At 34.3% G+C, this 19,883-nt stretch overlaps 1 protein-coding gene across 1 annotated transcript; it reads left to right on the forward strand.

Annotated features, from left to right (window-relative positions):
* Positions 1 to 11,265: 11,265 nt before the first annotated feature.
* LOC130939625 (protein FAR1-RELATED SEQUENCE 5-like) lies at positions 11,266 to 14,045 on the forward strand. The gene is made up of 3 exons (XM_057867715.1): positions 11,266 to 11,352; positions 12,969 to 13,232; positions 13,638 to 14,045. The coding sequence occupies exons 1-3, from the start codon at positions 11,266 to 11,268 to the stop codon at positions 14,043 to 14,045; spliced, it is 759 nt and encodes a 252-aa protein (XP_057723698.1).
* Positions 14,046 to 19,883: the final 5,838 nt, after the last annotated feature.

Here is a 19,883-nt window from a genome sequence, read left to right on the forward strand (position 1 = left end):
ATTTGGATTTTTCCCTTTTGGCTTTGGTTGTGTAATTGGTGACGTTTGAGCTGTCAAATAAAGCACTGGTTGAAATTGGGAGTTGCTAATTAATTTGAGTTCCAATAACTCTAGCCTTTCCAAAGGAAAGACTAGGACTTTAGGTATCAAATTAATTAGTCCACTTGACCTTCCTTTGTTTAGTAAAGGTTAACTAAGTGGGATTAAAATCCAATTCTCATCACAATTGATAAGGATAGGACTTCCAGTTCTTGTACCTTGCCAAAGGTTTATTTTACAGTTATTATTATTTTACTTGTCATTCAACTAACTTTTTACCTTAATCCAAAACCCCAAAACACACTTTTTCATAACCAATAATAAGAACATATCTCCCTGCAATTCCTTGAGAAGACGACCCGAGGTTTAAATACTCGGTTATCAATTTCAAAGAATTTTGTTACTTGTGACAACCAAAACTTTTGTAAGAAAGGTTGATTGCTTGGTTTAGTAACTATACTTACAATGAGAATTTACTATAACTTCTAAACCATCAATCTTCAGTTTCTTCAAAATGGCGCCGTTGCCGGAGAATTGCAAACGTGTGCCTTATTATTGGTTATTGTAAATATTTTTCAAAAAAAAAATTTATATTTTTTTCAAAATCTTACCTTATCCTTTTTCAAAAATCATATCTTTTTTCAAAATCCTATCATATCTTTTTCAAAATCTTATCTTTTTCAAAATATTTTCTTTTTTTTAGTTTTTGTTTTTATTTTCTTCTACTACTATGAACTCTCACCCCTTTGGCTATGAGTCTGGTTACAACTATGTTGCAGGAAGAGGAGATTATAATGAGAACAGGCATCAAGGTTGGAACAATCAAAGATGGGAGGAGCCACAAGGATTTAATCAACCCTCATGGCAACAACCACCTCCAATGGACTATCAACAACTGTTCTGTGATGCATATCAAGGCAATGGCTATGGTGAGCACTCTTTTGATTATCAACAACCACCACCATACGCCTACATAGCTTTGGACCACCATACTCACGAGCCCCTTACCACCAAACACCCTCATACGATCCTAACCCGTACCCACCATACCAACAACCTTATGAGCCAAATGAACCATACACAGAACCACCACCTCAATATACACCATCTCCTTATCATTATCAAGATAAACCACCTTCCTACCATGAACCCCTTCTCCTAACAAATGAACCCTCCTATCCACCTCAAACCTCCATGGAGAAAGCATTTACCGATCTAAACTCTACTATACAAGCTCTCGCCGCCCGAATCAGACCACCAAATACCTTCAACAATCAACCCTCAAGCTCTAGTGTACTTCCTTTTCAACCACATAATGTCCACCCATCCCATCACCACCATCCATGGAAGAGCACCCACATCCATCAATCCAAGAGCAAGATGATCCCAATAATGCTATTGATATAGAACAAGAGAGAGAAGATCATCTTCGTGAATCCATACTTCATAAGGAGCTAGAGGAGGCACTAAAGGTGAAGGTAGGAGAGGCCCTTGAAGATGAAGGAGTAATTGAAGGGAGTTGTCACAGAAAGGTAATCATCAAGGAGGAACAAGAGTCAAGGGATCATTTCCCAGAAACAGTAGATCAATTTCATGCAACCCTTCATCAATTAGAGCAAGCAATATATCAATTAGCTTCCCGACATTCGAACACTCAAGGAACCCCCATGGCTTCATGTGGACAATCTAATGAAGAACGTAGCATGAAGGAGACATTAGAAACTCCAGTGGACAGTAAGGAGCATGACTTTGTACTGGAACAAGTGGAAAAAACCCTAATAGTTGCAGAGGAAGAAATGGTTGAAGATTTAGGAGATGTAGAACCTCCACGGGAACCTCGAGTCACAGAACCCTCTTCTAAGGAGTTTGAATTTGTTGTTGAGGAGGGTGTACAACCCCCAAGGCATGTCATGGTTGAAGACTTGGAAGAAGTTAATCAAGAGATGGAGATTCAAGAAGAGGCACAACCTCCCATGCCCTTGGTGAACAATGAAGAAGAAATTGAATCAGAAGAAAGCTACCAAGAGGAAGAGGTTGATATTGAAGAAGCTTGCAAAGAGGTGGAAGATGTCAAAGAAGAGCACAAGGGAATGGAGCTTGCACGCTCATTAGAAACACCTCCCCCTAAGTTGCCATCATCCTTCACAACATTCAAGTGGGTAAAATTCATATCCCTTAGCTTTCTAACCCACTTGAATATGGGCTACTGGAGACGGATGGTCAACTTAGAGCTCTTTGAGGCATTAAGAATAAGAAGAAGATGGTCAGGGGTAAGATCTGTCCTGCAAGGTTCATTATGGTTGGAAGCTCAAAATTTAAATGCAAAGGTTGGTGTAAAGCTCAACTGAATGGGTCTAGGAAGTTGTTTGGCCGCTTTAGTGAGAATTCAGATTGCCTGCCACCCAGTTGGAACACTAATGATCAACAAGAAGACGGGTGCAAAAGCAAGGTTTGGGACCCCGGAATTCAATCTAGAAATCAATACTCTTAGGGCCTTGTCACTTGCTTTAACTTACTTGAAGGCTTTCTGCGCCTAGTTTGGGATCCCGGAGGTTACGGAAATCACAAACATTGGTGGAGATTCCTGGATGAGTTCAAGCACAAGCCACCATAACAGGGAGGTCACCAAATGTCCAACTTAAGGACTTTAACTAAAAGTGCTAGGTGGGAGACAACCCACCATAGTATGATCGTTCCTTTTTCAATTTTAATTTTATTTAGTTTTGTTTATTTTTGAATTTTATTTTATTTTATTGAACCTGGAATCATACATAGCATTCACATTAAGCATTGCATTCTGCATTTTGCATTAAAAAAAACCACGCACGCGACGCGGCAGCGTTGCTGACGCGTCCGCGTCACTTGTGCACTGTGAAGAAAAGAAAGTGAACAGAGAGTCACGCGAAAGCGTGGCTGGAGGCGCGCTTTAGGCACAAACATGCCCACGCATTCGCGTCACCCACGCAGCCGCGTCATATGGAAAATAAGCCTCCCACACGTTCGCGTCATCCACGCAACTGCGTGGCCCTGTAAATCAACGTAAAATGGGTATATGGCCGAAAGTTGAGCTAGAATTGGTCTGGACTCGTGCTGGAAGCCCAAGCCCTCGCACGCGAATGCGTGCCCCACGCGTCCGCGTCATATTGGAAATAAGGCCATTCACGCGATCGCGCCAACCACGCGACCGCGTCACCTAGATTTTTGGCAAACTGCATTTCAAACAGAGAGTTGCGCAATCGCGAGGTTGCACTCGCGCTAAAGGCACGAATCACTTCATGTGAATGCGTGACCTACGCGTCCGCGTCACTTCGTAGAAGTGCTATCCACGCGACCGCGTCACCCATGCGACCGCGTCGCCAACGTCGCACAACCTATCCAGATTAGTGCCAATTTTCTTATCTTTTCTTCTCTAATCCTAATTTTTCTATCTTTTCTTATTCTTTCTTCGTCCTTTTCTTATTTTCTTCTTCTCATCCTTTTTCACTTTTATTTTATTTTATTTAATTTATTTGCATACTTTCATTCATTACATTTTAATTTTGTGCATATTTTTATTTTCTTTTCTAACTTTATTATTTTTCCATTGGTGTTAAATTTTCTTATTCAACTGTTATAACTTTTCTGGTATTATCTTGTGCTTAGTGACTTGTTTACACTGTTGGGTAATATTATTTAAATCAATGCTATTCTTTTATGATATTTGTATTCTTTTTTGCATTGACATGAGTTTATACTGTCTTTCATTACCCACACTCTCCTCCCCTATGTTTCAAATCTTGCACCACTATCATGCCATGGCTTCTATTATTTTCTCACTTGCATGTTGTAGCTACCATGTAATTGAGACCCTTATTATCTGGCATTAACACCCATACTTTATTTATTTTCTTATCTTTATTTTTGGGTTACTTTTTCTTCTTTTTTCTCTTCTTTCAGGATGGCCACCGAGGAAGGGAAAAAGAGAAACTTCTAAAAGGGGAGACAAACAAGTCCATATGCACAATCTTTGGAAAAAAGCGTCAGTTGGAGAAACCTGTCCACTTGCACATCTCAGCATGCACCGAGGACGGTGCAATCTTTAAGTGTGGGGAGGTCGATACCGATCTCCATGGGTTAGTTACTCTTCTATCTCAACACCAATGGTTTATTTTCCTTGTTCATTGTTGCATTTGCATGATTGATTGCATATTTGTTTGATTTTTGCATATTTTACCACTTGGTTAAAGTAATATTTTCTTTTTCAAGAAACCTTTTAGAGCATTTCACTAATTTGAATAAAATTTAATGTTACACTTGTTTGAAGAAATATTATACTGGAACATGGTTTAGAGCTTGAACACACAAAACCTGTGAGATTTTTGAGCCTATTTGAATTGGTTGCATTTTACCAACTAATATTTTATTTTTGGTGTGTGTTTTTCTCTCTAAAATTGTGATCTTTGTCTTGCTTAATTCTATATTTCCATTGTTTGATGTATGCATACACTTACATGATTGAGGCCTTTGTTTCACTGAGCTTACAGACCCATATGGCCTTACCCTTTCATTATCCTTTGCAAACCAATGTTGAGCCTATTATACCCCTTTGTTCTTTACTTTAGCACATCATTTAACTCTAAGCGGAAAACAATAATGTCCTTAATTTGAATCCTTGGTTAGCTTAGACTAGTGAGAGTACTCATAATTTAAGTATGGGAAAAGTTGAATTTGGAAACATTTAGTTTGAGAATTGAGTATGTTAGAATTTTCTGAAAATGTGAAAATAATGTTTAGGACATGTTCATGTATTCAATAATTTAATCATATGCATTGAGAAAAATAAATAAATAAATAAAAGAGAGAAAAAGAAAAAGAAAAAGAAAAAAAGAAAATAAATAAATAATAAAAAGGGGACAAAATGCCCCAAAGTAAGTAGTGAAAGCAATGTATATGTACTGTACTTGAAATTAGAATGCATGAATATGTGGAAAACATGGTTAATGGATAGTTAAATGTGGTATTATGGTTACATGGATTGTCTAAAGTTAGGTGGAAAGTTTAAGTTAATTGAGGATTCAGATTTTAGTCCACTTGGCCAAATACAATCTTACCTTGACCCTAACCTCATTACAACCCTTAAAAGACCTCTTGATATGTGTATCTGTGCATCAAATTTATGTTGATTGTTAGATGAAGAACAAGCCTTAGAAAGCAAGGTTAGTAGGAAATTGAGAGAATCGAACCTTAAATACCTGAGCGATTAGAGTGTATACACTTCCAGTGAGGGTTCGATGCTCGATTCCTTGTTCCCGGCTTTCATGAGCTATTTTCTTTTGCAAGTTTACTTGTACTCTATTCTGTGATTTGAATTAGTGAAATCTAGTTCATACGTATTCTTGAAAGATTTATTTACTTTTAACCAAGTAGGGAAAAAGCATTCTGCATTTAGTTGCATTCATAGGTTGCATTTTATGCATTCTACCACTCCTCTTCATTCCTTTATAGCTTCTCTTGAGCTTAGCATGAGGACATGCTAATGTTTAAGTGTGGGGAAGTTGATAAACCACTATTTTATGGTTTATCTTATGCTCAATTGAGTGATTTTTATCTATTTTGTACCCACTTATTCATACAATTTGCGTGTTTTACATTTTCCATCCTGGTTTTGTGATATGATTGAAAACATGCTTCTTTGGCCTTATATTTGCTAATATTAATCCTCTCTTATTACCATTCGATGCCTTGATATGTGTGTTAAGTGTTTTCAGAGATTACAGGGCAGGAATGGCTCAGAGGATGGAAAGAAAGCATGCAAAAGTGGAAGGAATACAAGAAGTTGAAGGAACTGCAAAGCTGTCAGCCTGACCCTCTCGCACTCAAACGGCTATAACTTTAGCTACAGAGGTCCAAACAATGCGGTTTTAGTTGCGTTGGAAAGCTAACGTCCGGGGCTTCGATTTGATATATAATATGCCATAGTTGCCCTGAAGCTAGGCGACGCGAACGCATGCTCCACGCGGACGCGTCGAGAGACAAAAATCAGCGTGGCAGATTTCTTCTCCAGCGATTTCTGGGCTGTTTTCGACCCAGTTTGCGGCCCAGAAAACACAGATTAGAGGCTATAAAGTGGAAGAATCCATTCATTCATAATCAGGCTCTCATAATTCATAATTTTAGGATTAGATGTAGTTTTTAGAGAGAGAGGTTCTCTCCTCTCTCTTAGGATTAGGATTAGGATTAGGAATTCATCTTCTTCAATCACAGGTTCAATATTCCTTTTATTTTCTCAATTTAGTTTATGAACTCTTTATGCTTGGATTGATTTTATATTTAATATAATTTGAGGTATTTTCAGATCTATGATTTGTTTCTTTTATTTATAATATAAATAATTTGGATTTTTTCCTTTTGGCTTTGGTTGAGTAATTGGTGACGCTTGAGCTGTCAAATAAAGCAGTAGTTGAAATTGGGAGTTGCTAATTAATTTGAGTTCCAATAACTCTAGCCTTTCCAAAGGAAAGACTAGGACTTTAGGTATCAAATTAATTAGTCCACTTGACCTTCCTTTGTTTAGTAAAGGTTAACTAAGTGGGATTAAAATCCAATTCTCATCACAATTGATAAGGATATGACTTCCAGTTCTTGTACCTTGCCAAAGGTTTATTTTACAGTTATTATTATTTTACTTGTCATTCAACTAACTTTTTACCTTAATCCAAAATCCCAAAACACACTTTTTCATAACCAATAATAAGAACATACCTCCCTGCAATTCCTTGAGAAGACGACCCGAAGTTTAAATACTCGGTTATCAATTTCAAAGGGGCTTGTTACTTGTGACAACCAAAACTTTTGTAAGAAAGGTTGATTGCTTGGTTTAGTAACTATACTTACAACGAGAATTTACTATAACTTCTAAACCATCAATCTTCAGTTTCTTCAAGTTGCATCTACTCTTAATCCTAAAGTTTTTTTCTATGTTTTATACGATTCTTCCTCTTTAAATTTTGTATCACTATGTGCTCATATTGTTCATTATTTTTGTTTGAATTAATTAAAAAAAACGAACAAACCGAACCGAACCAAATCGATTTTAATTGGTTTGGTTTGGTTCGGATGATCTTGATAAAAAAAATCGAACCAAACTGAACTGCAGTTTTAATAAACGATCGGATCGAATGGCTTTTTCTTAAATAACCGAACCAAACCGCACTGCGAACACCCCTAGACACTATACAGAATATTCAAAAGGATCCCAATTCATCATGAAACAAGCACCATGTGGAGGATTACTTGTAATTAAAGAGTTAAATATATATTTTGAGAGGTATTATTATTAGGGTATTTAGCTACTTAAAACTACACTACTAGTACCAAAAACAATGACATGTATTATTAATATAGATATCTTCACATACACTTGGTTCTTTTGCTAATTCAATATATATATATATATATATATATATATATATATATATATATATAGTTATATTTATACCTAATACACTTCAGGTTTTAGTTTACTAATAACGACTTTTTAAATTTCAAATCCAATTCTAAGTTGTAAATCATCGTCCCTTTTCTTCATTAACTTACTGTAGCATAACCATGCAAGACCATTGATAATATAGGTTATACTAGAGGTGAATTTTAGTCTGATTGAAATCACAAGGATAAAATCTTATTTTGGGCTTTTTATAATTACTCAATTCTAAGCACAATGGAGATGAACAATTTTGAAAATTGCTCTATTTATTGATGAATAAATAGTACATATCTAGAAGAGTTTACAAGTCAAGTTTTGTATACATCCAAATTCAATTACATCAAAAAAGGTATCAACTTTCAGGAGAAGGTCATAACAAAGATTTGTTAGCTGAAATTCAAGAATTATGTTTACACGCTCATCCAACGAATGATATAAATACATTTTCTACTGGTAAAATTTTCAGTATATGTATGCACGAACAACATCATGGCTGATAGAAAGAGCCTGCTCCTTATTCATGATGATGAGTAACTCAAAAGAAACATTCCAAAGCCTGTAAAAATAAACATCCAATAACTCATATCTAATAATTCTATAAAAAAAATATCTATTTACACAAAAATAAACATCCAAAAAGTGAATTAAATATTCTAATTTTGCATTCAAACAAAATATAGGCAACGAGAAGAATAAATTAACTCATAGAAAAACATCCTAAAGCCGATTAAATAATAATTTGATTGGTTCAAGCAGCTTTATACCTCATTTATTTATTTATTTTTTAAGTAAGACTTCAAGTTCAAATTTGGTTAGTCTGAACAAGAAAAAAAAGGTGCATAAAAAGTAAATCTAACCAATAACTAAATCCTTTCTGGCCAATGCATTGAACTCTTTGAGGCGTATGTACCTAACAGGAGTAACACCACCATCCATTTGTTCCAGTCGAGAAAAGACTGGTGTATGAGCAACAAATTGCCGTTGGACTTCTACTAATTCAACAGGACCATAGTTGCCATGCCTTACCTGAGAATAGTAATACCAGAATCAAACCTGCAGTATCAAACCTACAAAAAAGATTAGAGTAGGTTCTAAACTAACTTGGAATCAGAATCCAAAACCTAAATAGTCACATAAGTGCCATTAGGGCCTTACAATATGAACGATGCTTCAAATGCTGATTTTTTCATTAACTCCATCTTATTGACAACCAATACTTCATCTCCCTAGCCAAGTAACAAAAGAATAGAAAACATGTTTTATGAAAAGCATTGTTTGTACATACGCCACTCAACAATTCGAAGAGAGACAATAAATGTTAAACATGGTGCATGGGTGATATTTTGGTCAATTTGTTAAACATGGTACACGGGATTGCTTCATAACAACAATGTTGTAATACAGCTCTTCCATACACTGCTTTTCTTCTTGTTTTAGCTGCCTGCAAAGAAAGCACAACCAAAATAAATGGCAAAAGCAAAAAACTATCATCTTAGATCAATAAAATAACCCAAGAATTGAAAATTCATCAATTTTGTTATCACTAACTACTTGTCAAATACAACCTACTTGGCTTGGACCTTTTTAACTTTTGCAGTCACTGCTCCACAAGGTGATCCAGAAACAATTTTAATCTTGACACTTATCTATTGGTCAAGAAAAACAGTTTTAACATAATGATACTAAAACGGCAACAAAGATGAACCCAACAATACATACATTAAAGGATTCTAACCTTATTTGGATCATAGATTCCATAGACCTGTAGAATCATCTGAAAGAAAGAATCAATAATCTCACTCTTCTACTCTGAATTAATTGATGAATGAGATTTCTTTTAAATGTTGGCACAATCACCAGCAAACCTTTGAAAATCCCATAATCTTCTTGCATATTTGCACAAAAATATTCAGGTAAAAGATACTATTAAACCATAAAAAAAATCTAATATTTTTAGACAAAACATCCATTAAACCGTAAAAAATCCAAAATCTCAGCTACAAATATTCAAACATAGCAAAAGAAACATAAAAAATAACCCTATCCATGGAAAAAAATTCAATATGACTAAATTAAACATCCAACTTCACCAAAAGAAACTCTAAAACATTAAAAGAATACAAAATATCCAACACACCTCCATTCAAACCTGGAAAATTAATGACACGAGGAACATAAAATTAAAACAGCACTGCAGAGAGGAGGTTACCTAGTTGGTGGACGTCCGTTGGGCAGCATGGGGAGGCGAGTTTGCCTTAGATGTAGGGGGCGGTGCAATGATGCTGCGGCAATGGGCGGCACGGGGGGGTTCATTGGCGACGGGGCCGCACAAACGATGGCCGGTGCCGCGGCAGCATAGTGGAGGGCATCATGAGGGAGGACGCGCCCATTGAGATGCAATTAAGGAGGGAGATGTGAGGGCGGAGGGCGACACGACGGAGGACAATGACGACGACGTGAGGGAGAAAGAAGCAACGTTGGTGCTGAGAGAGAATCAGAATTAGGGTAAGTGTTGAAAAATTTGAAAAAAATATGATTATATTTCATTCAATAAAATCTTATTTTTAAAATTAAAATTAACTTTTCTTTTTTAACCTATCGTTTTCGTTGTTCAGAAAAAGCATTGTTTCATATATTTTCTCTTTATAATATACTAATTTATTAATTTGGTTTTGTTAGGTAGACAATGACTTTTGTAAACAATGTGAACATTGGGCTTTAAAGTTGACCCAATAAAATAAAAAAATACTCCACCCCGAAATTACCTCCTAAACCTTAACATTAGGATAATCATCCGCACACCTAGTAAATTGAACATCTAGCCATTGTTAACTATGCATCAGTAAATCGAATCAAAAGGAATAACCATCAATTTTAGAATAATCAACATAATCATCTGCATACCTATTGAATTGAACATCCGATGTATTCATTGTCCACATTGTTTAGTATTTTCATTGTCTCCCTATCATTTTCCTTATTCCTTATTGGATAATTTGTATAAATTATTGCACACAATGGACGTGTTTTTCACGCCCAACATTGCTTTGGTTAGCGATGCAGATAATAAAATGATGGCCCAAGAAATAATGTCGAAACTTAGTCACGGCAATAAGAATGGCCTACATCTCCCGAACATGGGCAGATTGGTGTTGCACAGCACCCGAGATCTCTTTAGAGAAATATGCAATGGAGTGGTTACTTTGACTGAGAATTACACCGAATTTGGAATCGGATGCATCAGTCTCAAGTGTAAAAGGTTGCGAGAAGTCGGGCAAAGCAAGGATAGTCACATGAGTGAGTGCCAATTTAATAATCAATAGGCATCGTCGATTGCCTTAGACCAGTGGAAACCATCCTTGCACAAGAGGTCAGTCATCGGAGCCACTAAAAGAGAGAAATTCTTGATAAACCAACAATAATAACTCACAAGCCCCAAGAAAGCATGCAACTGCTTCACATCAGTAGGCACAGGGCATTCCACAATTGCAGCTACTTTATTATGATCCACTCGTACACTTTTGCCGAACACAACATGACCCAGGTGTTGGCCAACGAACATTTGGAAAATTTCGCAAAAAGAGAATGATGCCAAAAAATTGTTAGCACCTAAGATAAGTGTTATAGATAAGAAGGCCAATCCAAACTATAGACTAAGATGTCATGGAAGAATACTAGCACGAACTTATGTAGGGTCATGCTATAGTACTGAAATGAAAAATTTTCAGCACATGCTAAAACGATGCAAACACAAATTACAAATGACACGTGATAGTGTTAATGTGATAGGGAGAGAAATGAACTGTGTGAAAACAGCAGTTGGTAGGAATTTGTCAGAGACACATGAGGTAATTACGTGAGTGATTAATTGAGTGAATTGGGTGATTAATTATTTTTTAATTTTTAAAAGAATTGGGTTGTTTTTTTTAAAGGTTGTGTGTGGGCTTTCTTTGAAGGAAATGTCTTTCTGGAAAGACCTTTATATGGTTTGAGCATAGCCCATGAAATCCTCTCCATTAACTTATATGTAGCTGCTCTCCCAAGACATACTCTCATGATTATTTATTTATTATGTTTAAAATATTTTTTAGGAAATTTTTTTTTATCTTTTTAGTGTTTTTATTTTTACTATTTAAATTTTGTCAAACACACTAAAAAATAAAAAAAATTCATTAAAAAATATTTTTTAATAACTTAATAATACTTAAAATACCAACGAGTTATAGCTCAAATGGCATATTCTCCACATACTTACTTAAGAGGTCGCGGGTTCAAATCTCCCTATCCTTTGTAAAAAGAAAAATTACTTAAATAAGTACAATAACTAAGAAGGCACCGGATTCGATGGTCTCAAAACGTTTGGACCATTAAATGGTCCCATAACAAAACATGTTTTTTAAGTTTTTCAATAACTGCTAAATAGTCCTTTTCTAATTTTAATTACAAATTTTGTGAAATCGTGTTTCTTAGAAAATCAATCGATTGGATTAACAAGACAATCGATTGAATTTCAAGTTTCCCATAACTCAATCGATTGGACTTCAGGTTATCACAAAACAATCGATTGAAAGTTGCAAGGCAGTCTGGTTTTCGCAAAAATCAATCGATTGGTCATATTACCCAATCGATTAAATGATGACTAGAATGTGGGTTTTTTATAATTCAATCGATTGTTTATATTACCCAATCGATTAAAGGCTTCAAAGCTATTTGAGGTCTCACAATTCAATCGATTGGTTGTGTTAACCAATCGATTGAAATCTTCAAAGCAATATGGATTTGCCCAATTCAATCAATTTGTTGTGTTATCTAATCGATTGAATTGTGCACTACGCCATTCTTAATTTTCCTATCATTTTTATAAATTATTATCTTATTATTCATCTATCTTATCTTTAAAATTCTATCTTCAATTTTTAAGTTTTATTTTGATTTAGATACTCTAATATTATCTTTTCTTTAATATTAAGATTATAAATTGGTGAATAATCTATCACTAATTATTCAATCTCACAATTGGAATCGTGTATCAATCTCTTTGATTATCAAAATTTTCATTGTTTTTCTTTCGGATATCCATCTACTTAATATCCAATTTTTCTTCATTTTTTATCCGTCTATTTAACATCCAATATTTGTTCATCATTATTGATAATCACAGTTGCAACAATCAACAAAGGTCCAATCAATTTTTTTATTATAGTGTTCAGAAAACAATACACTATTTTGATTACAAAATCGAGGTCAGTGAATAGATATCTCTAATTTTGCAATTTTTTGTTTCGATACTTTATTCATGATATTTTTATCTTTTAATAATTCACAAACATTGAGAAATACTAAAAAGTAAATAAATTTTATTATATTTTATTATTAATTAGCTAGCAATATTAGAAGCTATTTGTTTTTTTTAATGTTATAAGACAGAGTGTACTGAAATTTTTTTTCATTGGACATTTTTAAGATGTCAGATATATTTATAGACACTGAGATGGATGAGCAATACCAAGAGGACGATGACATTAACCAACAAGAAGAGCTAGTTTGTGACCAAGATATGATGGATGAACAGAATGAATTCGAACAAGATTTCGGAGATGAATTTACTGAGGGGGCGTATTTTTTTGAATCTGATCCGTCAGAAGATACCGTTGAAGCTGCTTATGCGGTTGACTCCGTGCAAGACATTACAACTTTGAATTCAGTGAAAATTGTGCGGAGAAAATTGGTAAATATCACTTTTTAATTTTGCAGCTTGCATTTGATTTTTATATGAAGTACTCAAAGTCGAAGGGCTTCAGTGCAAGGAAGAGTAAGACTTTCAAGAATAGTATTTAGCGAGATTTACAAACAAGTTTGTATGTCATAGGCAAGGATTCAAAGAAGAGAAATATTACACGATGGAAAAAAGGAAGAGCCTAGATTGGAAACAAAAACTGGGTGTGAAGCCCGAATGAATGTTAAATTTGTACCTGAAACTGGAAAGGGGCATATCTTTTATTTCTCTGACGAACACAACCATGATCTATTGGATACACAATTCAGTTCTATGTTGCCTGCCCACAGAAAAATATTAGAGGCAGATATTATGCAAATGATGAACATGCTAAAGTTCAGGATTAACACTTTATAGATGTTTGGTCTTCTAGCTAGTCAAGCAGGCGGGTATGAATTTGTCAGCTATGGACCCATAGATTTGTACAATGAGATTTCTTGGCAAAGGCATCAAGTTCCTGGTGATGCAGCACGAGTGTTGAAGAAGTTGGAGGATATGCGGTTGAAGGATCCACTATTATATTTCAAGGCATGTCATGATTCAAGAGGTTTGTTACGTAACTTGTTCTGGTCTGATGGGATTAGCCAACTAGACTACCAACTCTTCGGGCATATTATTGCTTTTGATGCTACGTACAAGAAGAACAAGTATAGTTGTCCATTAGTAATATTTAGCGGGGTTAACCACCACAATCAAACAATTATTTTTGCTACTGCGTTAATTATGGACGAAACTACTGATACAAATATTTGGCTCCTGCATTAGCTCATGTTTGCCATGAAGGGTAAGACCTCGACCTCAATAATAACTGATGGGGCCATGGCGATTAGGAATGCAGTAAGAGGTGTATTTCCCGAAGTTAGACATAGATTATGCGTTTGGCACCTTATTCGAAATGCAACTAGCAATGTTGGAAATCCATCATTTACATATATATTCAGGAAAATCGTGTTTGGAGACTACGAGATTCCCGTGTTTAAGCGTAAGTGGGTTCAGCTTATTGAAGAATTTGGCCTTGAGGATAAGCCGTGGGTGAACAAGATGTATGAAGAGAAGCATATGTGGGCTACTGCATATATAAGAGGTAAGTTTTTTGCTGGCTTTAGAACTACCTCAAGATGTGAAGGTTTACACTCAGTTATGGCAAGGTATGTGGGGTCGCAGTATAATTTGACAAGTTTTATAGAGCATTTTCAAAGGTGTGTTGCACACTTGCACTTTAAAGAATTTAATGCTGATTATGAATCTACACTTGGGGTGCCCGTCATGTAGACTTGTATAGAGCTGCTAGAGAGATTTGCTGCTGAGGTACACACTCATGAGAAATTTCTATTGTTTTGGCCATTTCTTTCTAGAGATGGATCAATGCAGGTGCTAAACATAGAGAATAATGATGATTGCTCAAAGTACATTGTGTGTAAGCATGGCAGGCCTAATTTTCTGTGGACCATTGAATTTTGTCAAGAAGAAATGATCTTTATGTGTTCTTGTTTAAGAATGGAGTCATTTGGAATTCCTTGTGAACATATTGTGAAAGTTTTGGTTGACAGAGACATTTGTGAAATTTTCCAATCATTAGTGTTGGATAGATGGAAAAAGAAGGTGAAATCAGCACTCAATGATGCAAGTGGGTTCACCAGGGATGCTGTTGTTATTAGTCGTCAAAGTGCCTTCATGGAATTTTCTAAACAATTGACTGTTGTTGCTGCTAAAGTCCCAGAGAGATTTGAAGAGACACGTGACATTATTATGGGGTTCTACTCATCTTACAAGACTGCAGACGAAGGCACTACGCAACCTCAGTCAGGTGTAGCTAAAAGTAGCAATCCGTATGTGCATCAAACTAATATAGGCTTAGGACAACCATCTAAGAAGAAGTGGCAACGTTGTAGTGTTTGTCAAATGGAAGGACATAAGAAGACAACATGTCATTGGCAAAAGGACATAACAACGTTATGGAAGATGAAGCTAATGGTGACATGTATACCGAACCAAGTCCTGATTTAGATAGTGATAATTAGCAACCTCCATAAACTTAATATTTTTTAGTAGAGAATCACTTACATATTTGTGCTTATATTTTTTTACTATATTAATAAAAAATTTTATATTCTTCCAATATTCGTGCTTATGTTTTTTAGATGAAATAATTGTCAAATAAACCTTGGTTAGACAATAAATAAATTAATGATTTATTTAATTCATTGAATTATTAACTTATATAACTATTGTTAATAAAAATTTTACAAAACTCATTGGCATCAACAAACCGATTGAACCATGAACCTATAGGAATTACGATTCGGTTATATGCTAAAACCGCAAAAATAGAAAACCGGAATTGAACCGCTAAACCGATTTTTTGAATTTGACCAAAAACGCTGCCGTTTTGTGTGCTGATCCACTAATACCCTAACCATTACCAACGCAATAACCCTAACTCACTCCAACGGCGCAGCAGCAGCAGACACAATCCCTCCCTCCCATCAGCCTCAAGCTCGTCGTTCCTCTCAACGCCAGCTCACTCACTCCCTTACTTCTGTTTAGCCGCCGGACTTCTCCTACCACGTCACAAGTTGGACCTTCGAAGCTCACTCCCTCACTCTTGCTCGTGCAGCTGACGATTCGGCAATAGAAGCACAATCGCCAGGCTCGCCTCCTGCCTCCGTCGCGAAGCTCTATTCCACCGTCGCCGGTGCCATCTCTGTTCCACCAGTCAGCGCTACTCCCACTCTTACTAAGAATCTGCTCTGTTCTATGCTTCTATCTTCTAGGTATTTATTTTTAACAATAATTGTTGAATAATTATTATTGAATAATCTGTGAACGTGTTATGGGTTGAATAATTGTTAATTAATCTGTGAACCTTGTTGTTGTTACCGTTTTAGGGTTTTCTATCATATTATCGATGTATTCTTAATTTACTTTGGTAAATTTGTTAATTATTATAGCATTGTTCTAATTTATGTGATTTATGTTAATTATAATTTATATTTCTGATTATGATTATTCTTAGAATTTTGATCTTGTTCATTATAATTTATATTTCTGGATTGTTTGTGATTTAATTTCTGTAATTCTTTGAAATTCTGTGATTCCTGGGACAGGCTTTAATTCAAGATGGTATGATATCATTTCTTTGAATCAATCTCATTAGGGTCTGGTTTATTGTTTCTTTTGAATCAATCTCGTTAGGGTTTGGTTTATTGATTCTTTCACTCTGCTCCCAGAAAATAGTGGTGGATTGGATTATTGTTGATAAGATTTTATGACTTGTTTCCGTAGATGGATATGGTTGTTGGTGGGGAAGTGGTTGAAACACAAAGAAATTTTCATTGTTGAAAAAGCTTGAACTAGAGAATCTGTATGTTGTTTCGTTATCCTTTTTCTTTTTCTTTCGATGTGTACTAGTAATTTGTAATTCAAGGAAGGTAGCTTGCTTAGAATATCCATTAGCCTAGGCACTAGTAGTGTTATTCTGTTTTAGTAAACTAGTAATGTCTCTTTTGTTATAGTTTGTAACTGCCTATTGAATATTGATTCTAAAATTTTTACTTTGCAGAAAACTGGAACCAAGATCAAGGAGCTTACTTTGCTGGAAAACATTAAGAGCAACCTGTCAGAAAGTAATCATATTTTTTATGATCTAAATTTTAATGTTAGAATTCATAGATGAATCTTTTTTCTTTGAAGTAAATAAAAATAATAATATTTTCTCCACCATTAAGAATATATTCAAACTTTTTAAGTAAGACTATTAACTAGAAATATAGCAGTGTTGATGCATGTGTTCGTAGTTTTTATGCTTCAGTGGATATGTTGTGATTGTGTTGGTTTTTTTTGTTATTTTGACTTCTGAGTTTGTATTTGAATGAGGTCGTAACATTGTGGTTTAATGTGTTTATTTATATTATATTTATTATTTTATTATAAAACGATTTTTTCGGTTGAACTACGGTTTTTTGGGATGCACTGTACTAGAAATGTTAACAGGCAAACTTCTATATTCAGAGCTTGAAAGTGTATGTGTCATATTATTTCCCTTTCATTACAGAGTTATAATATAATCAGTCTTTGCCTCTTCTTTTTTGTCTGAAGCAATTTTCATATTTTCAGTTTTGATTTTAGTTTCTATTTAATCTATTCCTATAAAGTTTGTTTTGGCCTCTTATTAGTGATTGAACAGTTCATGCTTATGCCTATTGATCGAAATTTCGAGCTCCAGATCTTATGTAATAAATAACTAATATATTTTGTTGGGAGATATTAGTGATTGCTAATAGATATATAGTAATATGAATATTTTTCATTAATTGATTAGTTGCATAACTGCATATTTTTTGCTATAGATTTTTATTAGTCTCTCAACTTTCGATCTCTTCTGACAACATATGCAGGCATTATATAGAATTGGAAAAGGTGAGCGTCCTTCTATGCCTAATTCTCTTTCAAAGGGTGCTAAAGAAAGGCATTATATTGATTCCATGGCTAAAGACAATGAACTACTCAAGAAGATTCTGTTGGATAATAGTGGGGAGTGGGGTGTATCTGATACGTCTTGTCTTTTTATCCCCTAAATATTTAATTAGGTGCTGTTAGATATATATAAACATTAGTGTCAATGATGAAAACGACGAAAAAAAATTACTAAATCTACAAAGTTTTATTTAGTATTTGAAAGTGGTTTTGCAGCTAAGGATACAGCTGAAAAAATGTAGAAGAGGAGATCGATGGAGTTATTAGATGGAAATGAAACAAATATATTGTTTATTATGTTAAATAAAATATTTCTCTTTTTTTCTCACTCAATTTTCTTATTCTTTTCCTATTTTCACTACTGATTTTTATTTATAGTATCGGTTAATAGATTTCTTGTAATCCCTATTAGTGGAAATTTCTTATTATTTTGGACTTGAATAAGTTTAACGTATGCCTCACAAATATAAATAAGTCTAAAATACGTCTTACAAATATAAGGAAGAGGATTTAAGAAAAAGAAACCCTTTGTGGCTTGAAAAATCATTTATCATACTAGTTCAAATCTTGAATATATGAAAACATAAAAAATTAAAAATAGAATGCACACAAATAAAAAAAAGGACTCTTTTTTTAAAAATAAATTATTTGTATAAAATAAAATATATTTCACCATACATAATAATTGTATGGCATTGTTGCTGAAATAATAAATGAAAATGACATTACTTCATCATAAAAATATGAGTTTTTTTAAACTAAGATATCTATATAGTGCATAGAAATAGAGAAAAATTGTAAAAGCCACAAAACAAAAAATATCTATTTAAGAAATCATTAAAAAATAACTAAAAAAGTACATCAACCAAACCTAACAAATAAATACTCAATAACCAAAGTATTGTAATTTATTTTAGATTACTACTATTATCTTTACATCTCATGGTTTGTGTGCATATTCTAAAACTCATTGGCCGACGCTATAATTTGTGACTTCTAGAACTCATTGCCCAAGTTGCAGAGGTCCAGCTTGAACTACATTGAGGTATATCTTCTGGTCTTATAATTTTGTAGTCATAAAATTGTTTATTATACTCTTCAATGTCATCATCCTTGTAAAAGTTTAACATGATGATTTGCTCCAGTACGTTTGCCTGATTTCAATTAACTAGTTAAATAATAAAAACAAAATATCAGCAAATAAGCTTATAAATTTTTTTTGCCTTACTAGTGTCTTGATAACACGTTCACGATAGTGAATTCTGTCATCATTAAAATGGGTGTCCAAGTGATAGATTGTGCAATCGTCAACCGAAATTACCATTAGATACCAGTGGTCACCCTCTTGAATAAGAACATATATCTAGACCATAAAATTTACCCGGGAGTTATGTATGTTGATAAGGAAAAATAATATTCAACAAAGAATATCCAAAAAAAAATCTTACAAATTTTAAATCAGCAGTAGGTTGTTTAAATTTGTATATATAATGTTGCATCTTTTGCTTTAAATGTATCTTGCTGAAGACATCCACCTAAAAATATTAATGCATTCATATAACTGTTACTACATGATAAAGCATGGTTCTTTATCAGTATTACATTTATAACTTATAATCAATAAAATTATCTTGTTAGGTGTTATAGAACATATCACAAAACTCGGTAGAAGTTGCCATGTTGTCTTGAAACTTACATCAGATTGATCATCAGTGCATCTCAATGCCACTAATTCAAGAATATGAACCATAATCCAAATATATTACTAGATTGTACGAAAAATCAAATGCAAATTAATTAATAGATAATTCGTGTACCATATCAGTAATGTGTCTGTCATGTATGAAATTATCAAAGTCTGATCTAGTAGCTCTGATTGTGTCTGTTACCACAAGTTCTTCACTGTATCAATTAAAAACCAAAACACATTAGATATGTCCTCATTGATCGACAACACGAATAATATCAAAATAACTTACGATGAATCTAGCGAGGCTGAAAATGCATATGCACAGGCCTTTATCTGATCTTCCAAAAAACGTATGGTTAGAGTTGGCATAAATTTACACTTTATTAACTACAAGGTTTAACACAAAAGTATTAGCAATACTCATTGTAGACTAGATG

This window comes from Arachis stenosperma, chromosome 7, assembly GCF_014773155.1.
Source record: "Arachis stenosperma cultivar V10309 chromosome 7, arast.V10309.gnm1.PFL2, whole genome shotgun sequence".
Classification (NCBI taxonomy): domain Eukaryota; kingdom Viridiplantae; phylum Streptophyta; class Magnoliopsida; order Fabales; family Fabaceae; genus Arachis; species Arachis stenosperma.

Coding starts and splice junctions, on each gene's coding strand:
- LOC130939625 (XM_057867715.1), top strand. CDS start 11,266: ATGACACGTGATAGTGTTAATGTGATAGGGAGAGAAATGAACTGTGTG. Junction 11,353..12,968: donor ATTTGTCAGAGACACATGAG/GTAATTACGTGA, acceptor GACATTTTTAAG/ATGTCAGATATATTTATAGA. Junction 13,233..13,637: donor AAATTGTGCGGAGAAAATTG/GTAAATATCACT, acceptor AACACTTTATAG/ATGTTTGGTCTTCTAGCTAG.